General features: G+C 49.8%; 1 protein-coding gene across 1 annotated transcript; it reads left to right on the top strand.

Annotated features, from left to right (window-relative positions):
• The first annotated feature begins 4,464 nt into the window (after window positions 1-4,464).
• LOC118856170 (transmembrane epididymal protein 1A-like) lies at window positions 4,465-5,352 on the top strand. Its single transcript, XM_036766296.1, has one exon. The coding sequence runs from the start codon at window positions 4,465-4,467 to the stop codon at window positions 5,350-5,352; it is 888 nt and encodes a 295-aa protein (XP_036622191.1).
• Window positions 5,353-6,895: the final 1,543 nt, after the last annotated feature.

The raw sequence follows: 6,895 nt of genomic DNA on the forward strand, positions 1-6,895 counted from the left end.
GCTGTGAGACAGTTATGCACTGTGCCTTTTCTCCATCATGGAATGAATATTCCTAGAACACTTCCTTGGTGTGGAGCATAGCAGAGAACCTTTCTCCAGCCAGGAAGGATGGGTTTTCTTCAATAAAAAGGACAGCTCTGATCCAAACTTCTTGCTTTGTCTGGCTTTATGTGAGTGCAGTTTCTTGACTCTCTCATGGGGATTTCTGAAAACGGGGTGAGTGAGGAGGAGGACTGAGGACTGTCTTCTGACAGCTTGAGCCATCTGGCCAGAGGGAGTCACAGTACGATAGAGAAGGTGGCAGGGATGGCTTCCCCTAAGGCAGAGGAGAACAGGCTCCAAATCCCATCTCTCACACTTTACTGCCTGTGTGACCTTGGGCAAGTCACTCTAAGACCCAGTTTCTTCAGCTTTAAAATGCAGCTCATCCACACAGGACCTGCTGTGCAGGGTGGTTGAGAGATCCAAATGAGGGGACTGGTGCAGAAAGCTTTGCAGATGTGAAAGCCCCATAGAAGACTTTGCTATAGTTGGTATGGATTGATGGGCACAAATTGGGGGTGGTGCTCTGTGGGTCCCTGCTTAGCTATTTCCACCAGAGGGAAAGGGGAATGCAGTCCTCTGTGGGTGGGGTGCCAGGGAGGTAAGAGATCTTTCTCCCAGGCAGCCTTAGCACAGTGAACAATTGTCTGCCTTTATAGTCAGGCTGTGAAAGAGGATCTGCCTCTCTGTCTGATGAATGGCATCTCCTTAACCAGACTCCCCCAGCACCAGTCCCTTGCCCTGGGAGGTCTTCTCTGTCTGCTGGCCTCCACAACCCACTCATTTCCTGGGTTTCTTATGTTCTGTCCACAGCCTGTACCTTTTTCTCAGTGGGTCTGGTGTTTGCCAGGGGAGAGTCAAGGCAGGGGGAGGAGGAAGAGAGCCAAGGTGAGCAGGAAATGAGGAAGATGGGAGAGAGAAAGAAAAAGAAGATGGGCCAAGAGACAAAGGAGAAAGCAGCTGAGCAGTCATGAAGGAAGAGCTGGGGGAGAATCAGGAATGGGAAGCAAAGACAACTGGGAGCCCAGACACAGAAGGGTGGAGTCAAGCCTAGAGTGGGGCCAGGAGGGTGCCAGGTAGGCCCTCTGGGGAGAGGGCTTTATTATATTTTGTGGGGGGGACTGTAGCAAGGCATTTGGAATCAGATGGGCTGAGTTTGAACAGCAGCTTTGGGATGTTGGGCAAGTGATTTCCTTTCTCTGAGTGAAGAAGCATCCACTATGTTTCAGGAGCTGTGCCAGGCACTAGGTGTACTGCACTATGCTCTAGCAATATCATGGCAGCAGCCATCCATTTCCTTAGTAGGCTATTGGATATCTCCCAAATTGAGGAGCTCATCTTCTAACATAACTTCTTTGATCACTTTAGTACCATCCATGGGGTTTTCTTGGCAAAGATACTGGACGGGTTTTCATTTCCTTCTCTAGTGCATCAGCTTTTGTCAGAACTTTCCACCATGACCTGTCTCTCTTGGGGAACTCTGGCCTTCATGGCCTGGCTCCTAGTTTTGCTGAGGCACACCAGCCCCTCTGCCACAATAAAACAGTGATCCAGGAGGGAATTTTCACCTGGAACCACCAGAAGCAGTTTGCTGTACAAGAGCCAAGGTTCCTTTGCTCCTAGGCTCAGTGACCATTTATTGGGTCTGTTACAGTGGGGATTCTCTTGGAGTATTGGTTGGTCTCAATGGCTACTGAGCCCCTACTCTCAGATTCCACTTTTCCTTTTTGTAACTTTCCCTTATTGCACTGAGTTCTGCCCTCTGGGGCCAAATAGAACCAAGTGAATCCCATTGCTGGGACTTACCTGTCAAAATACTTGAATGAAAGTCAAAGTCAAAATGAACAAATGAAAATACAAGAAGTCCTTTATTAAGATCTTCTTATGTGCCAGAAACGATGCTAAAGTGCTAGGGATACTGACAGAAATAAACAAGGTAGCCCTTGCCCTCAGGGAGCTTGTGTTCTAATTGGGAAAGACGAAACACATCAGGAAGGGGTGTTTCAGACAGATGAATGATTGTTTTGTCCTGAAGAGGAATGGTGGTGCTGGTCAGAGTCCTGTTCTCTGAGCCAGAGTTGGAAAGTAGACGAGAGGGGGGGTTGCTACATGTCACAGTAGAGCAAAGAGAAGGCTGGGAAGTGGTAGGGAGGGCTTGAGCCTCTTCTGTATGATAAGGTGAAATGGCCACCTATGAGATCCCAGGGCTATGCGTTGGGCCTTTCCGTTCTGGTTGGAAGTGGAGGGAGGCAACGTGGCATAGAGATGGCTGGGAGGTGGTAGCGAGGGCTTGTGACCCAATAAGAAAAGATGAAATGCTCACCTATCAGAGAGCAGGGTTACAGGGAAAGGACTGTCAGTTCCAGAAGGAGGTGGGATGATCACATTAAAGTGCCCTGGACCCTATCACCAGTTATCCAACGGATTTCTTGTGATGCTGTAATGGGGGATTGCCCGATAAGAGCCCAGTCTTGGGAGCATAGGTATGTTTGGCGAGCCTGTTTGTTGGAATATTCAACAGAAGGCCTCACTCTCTACTTTGGATCATGTGCAGGTAGTTTTCTCACAACTGTTTCTGGTCTATTTACTTGGTGCCTTTTTGATTGGCTGCTGATTCAGAAAAGAGCGTGCATACAAAAGATTCCCATGGGGGCAATTCCATCTGTTTCCCACTTGGCTGCATCTGAGTGAGAAGGCTATAAGTGGGATGCTGAAAACCTCCAGGTAGGGAGAGCACCTGTCCTGCTCTCCCTTTCCCTCCCCCCAGGTTGACATGAAACCATGAACACATGGTCCTGCTCTTCCTTCTGTTCCTCTTTCCTAAATGTTAGCGATGGAATGGACCAGGCTGGGACCACGTGAACTTCAAAGGTTAGGAGAGAAGAGGAGTTTTGGGAACTAGAGTCCATACCAGAGTCTGAGGGCAGCCAGGGCCAATAAGAAGGTGTCTTGAAGTGGCCTCCTTGACCCAGCCCAGCCATAGTGACCAGAAGCTGATTCCTGCAAGCAAGGGAGAAACTATGCCCATCAGCTGTGCCAACTTTGGAAGAGAACTTGGTAGGTCAAATGCTTTCAGTTTGAGGCAGTCTCCCCAGGGACCAAGGAGGTCTAGGGTGTAGTGTGTCCCTGCTTCAGGGGATTGTGTTTGTACTTCAGCTCTTTTGTGGAACCTAGGTGATGTTAATCAGTACAGTGATATAGGAGTGCCAGTCAACTGTACTGATGATACTGAGAAGATATTGACTGGGTGACTGGCATCATGGAACTTACTGGAATGGGGCTTTGATCGGATAGTGGTAGAACTCCAACCTCCCAATTCCTCAGGTGTATTGCTAGAGACAAAGGAGGCAGATGGAGCCGATAGCCCTCTGGGAATCCAACTTAACAGTGTGAGTGTGAGTTAGGATAAGAATCTGCCAAGTCCAACAGGCTACAATTTTTACATACCTGGAGTGTTTATAGGGTTTGAAAGTTGGCAAAGTACTTTCTAAACATTCCCTCATTTGAGCCTTCCAATGACAAGGTAGGCTGTGTGGCACTATTATCTTCACTTCAAAGATGAAAAAACAGGATCAGAGATGCCATGTGCTTGAGTGTAAGACCTTGTCCAAGGTCACCCAGTTAGCAGCTAGCCCAGGAAGGAGTTAAATCGCTGATTCTTGCCTTCAAGCCCAGCCCCATTCACTTTGCCACAGTCCGTTGTGCTGCGAGGACTGCATGCTGCCCTTAAGGCACAGAGGCTTCCATTGGCATTCGTCAGAGGGTGCCATGTGTGGGGGAGAAAAGAGGGAGAAGAGAGGAGCTTGGAAAAAGAAAATGAGAGAAGAATCAGAGAGGAAGCAAGAGTGTGAGCACGTGAAAGGGGATAGAAGGAAGACTGATTGGTTCGAAAGAAAAATACAGCCAAGCAACAACGATTGGTCTGACAGGTGCTGTCAGGAAGGAAGACAAGGGATGCCAGACCTGGCGGGTGAATTTCATATTGTGCTGATAACATCTGATGGTATATATTATTATAGTCTCAGTTCTTTTTGGTGTTGTATGTGCATGTGCTTAAACCCATTTAGGAACTCCAACCCAATTCCTTCCTGTCTCTTCAGGGTTAGCGGGACTAGAGCAGGCAGCTCAGCTGGCAGGATCTGGGAAGGTGGAGAAGAGCCAGGGCCATTGGCAGAACTGAGAGGAGAGCTCCTGTCAATGCCTTGGTGAGGGAGCATGCCTCAGAGGATGGAATCTTTCCCTGAGCTCTTCTGGTCCCACCCTTGGGAGGAGCCCAGGAAGGTGTGGAGTCAACTTAGATGCAGATTCGCTGAGTGGGCAGGATGGGCAGGATCTTTCTCTCTCTGACACATTCAGCTTCTGGTTGGGAGCAGTAGCTTAGAATTTGTGCTTCTCAGCTTTGTCCTTGGTTTTGGGGCTCTGATGGGTGACTTGGTAGGCCACCTGATTCCTGGGGTGTTTTTGGTTTCCTTTGGACTCTATTATGCTTGGCTGGCTTCGTTGGCCATCCTGAGGGGGCAGCGGCTCCTGGTTCCACCGCTTCCTCCCCGGGATAAGAGGCTACGGGGCTGGCTCCAGCAGCTCCCCATTGAGGGTTTGCTGAAGACTGCTGTCTCTATCCCTGCCATCCTGGGCTCTTTCTTCTTTCCAGTGGGCTCAAACAGGTTTGCCATTATAGACTGGGAAGACCCTGAGCAACAGTTCTTACATCACAACACCTGGCAACACGTGACCATATACATCTTCCTTTTCCTCAGTGGTATGGTGGACGTAGTGAGTCGGAGCTGGCTGGCCAGGCAGCAGGTGAAGCTGGAGCAGGCTGCCCTGGCCTTGGCCTTCCAAGGAACTGCCATGATTTTCATCTCCCACACTGAAGGCAAGGATGTCCTAGAAGTCCGTAGCCACTTCTTGCTGGCATTACCCATCATGTTGATCGCTCTGGTGCTGACGATTGAACTTTGGTTCCCTGACCAGCCTGTGCTTTGGGTGTTCAAGGCATGGATGCTTCTCCTGTTTGGCTCATGGTGTGCCCACTTGGGGAGCATACTCTATCATCCAATTACTGGCCACCCCTGGAGGGCAGATAAACCTGGAGATATCATGTTTGTCACCACCTTCTTCTGTTGGCATTTGATCCTGGATGCTCTGATGATAGCTGGTGTCTATGGGCTCTGCAGCCTCTGGCATCATCGGTACCCACCTCAGCAGGGGTCAAAGAGGGTGGGGTACCAGCTGTGCCCCACAGATTCCATCACTGAGGACCTAAAGAAGCTGCTGCCTGAGATGAATCGGGCGGATGGTAGGATCTAGGCTGTGAGACAGTTATGCGCTGTGCCTTTTCTCCATCATGGAATGAATATTCCCAGAACACTTCCTTGGTGTGGAGCATGGCAGAGAACCTTTCTCCAGCCAGGAAGGATGGGTTTTCTTCAATAAAAAGGACAGCCCTGATCCAAACTTCTTGCTTTGTCTGGCTTTATGTGAGTGCAGTTTCTTGACTCTCTCATGGGGATTCTGAAAACAGGGTGACTGAGGAGGAGGGCTGAGGACTGTCCTCTGACAGCTTGAGCCATTTGGCCAGAGGGAGTCACAGTATGATAGAGAAGGTGGCAGGGATGGCTTCCCCTAAGGCAGAGGAGAACAGGCTCCAAATCCCATCTCTCACACTTTACTGCCTGTGTGACCTTGGGCAAGTCACTCTAAGACCCAGTTTCTTCAGCTTTAAAATGCAGCTCATTCACATAGGACCTGCTGTGCAGGGTGGTTGAGAGATCCAAATGAGGGGACTGGTGCAGAGAGCTTTGCAGATGTGAAAGCCCCATAGAAGACTTTGCTATAGTTGGTATGGATTGATGGGCACAAATTGGGGGTGGTGCTCTGTGGGTCCCTGCTTAGCTATTTCCACCAGAGGGAAAGGGGAATGCAGTCCTCTGTGGGTGGGGTGCCAGGGAGGTAAGAAATCTTTCTCCCAGGCAGCCTTAGCACAGTGAACAATTGTCTGCCTTTGTAGTCAGGCTGTGAAAGAGGATCTGCCTCTCTGTCTGATGAATGGCATCTCCTTAACCAGACTCCCCCAGCACCAGTCCCTTGCCCTGGGAGGTCTTCTCTGTCTGCTGGCCTCCACAACCCACTCATTTCCTGGGTTTCTTATGTTCTGTCCACAGCCTGTACCTTTTTCTCAGTGGGTCTGGTGTTTGCCAGGGGAGAGTCAAGGCAGGGGGAGGAGGAAGAGAGCCAAGGTGAGCAGGAAATGAGGAAGATGGGAGAGAGAAAGAAAAAGAAGATGGGCCAAGAGACAAAGGAGAAAGCAGCTGAGCAGTCATGAAGGAAGAGCTGGGGGAGAATCAGGAATGGGAAGCAAAGACAACTGGGAGCCCAGACACAGAAGGGTGGAGTCAAGCCTAGAGTGGGGCCAGGAGGGTGCCAGGTAGGCCCTCTGGGGAGAGGGCTTTATTATATTTTGTGGGGGGGACTGTAGCAAGGCATTTGGAATCAGATGGGCTGAGTTTGAACAGCAGCTTTGGGATGTTGGGCAAGTGATTTCCTTTCTCTGAGTGAAGAAGCATCCACTATGTTTCAGGAGCTGTGCCAGGCACTAGGTGTACTGCACTATGCTCTAGCAATATCATGGCAGCAGCCATTCATTTCTTTCCTGGGACAAGAGATGACAAGGGTGGCTACAGCAACTGACCAGCTATGGCTTGGTGAAGTGTGTTAGCTTTATGCCTTGCATCCTGTATCCATGAGGGTTTAACAGGTTTGCCCTTGTGGACATTAGGAACCTTAGGGACAATTTCTATATTAAGAATTCTCCTCCCTGCCCTGTTTCTGGCCTTCAGGATTTCAAAACCAT

The sequence above is a fragment of the Trichosurus vulpecula genome, chromosome 7 (genome assembly GCF_011100635.1).
Source record: "Trichosurus vulpecula isolate mTriVul1 chromosome 7, mTriVul1.pri, whole genome shotgun sequence".
NCBI classification, from domain to species: Eukaryota; Metazoa; Chordata; class Mammalia; order Diprotodontia; family Phalangeridae; genus Trichosurus; species Trichosurus vulpecula.

Coding starts and splice junctions, on each gene's coding strand:
- LOC118856170 (XM_036766296.1), top strand. CDS start 4,465: ATGGGTGACTTGGTAGGCCACCTGATTCCTGGGGTGTTTTTGGTTTCC.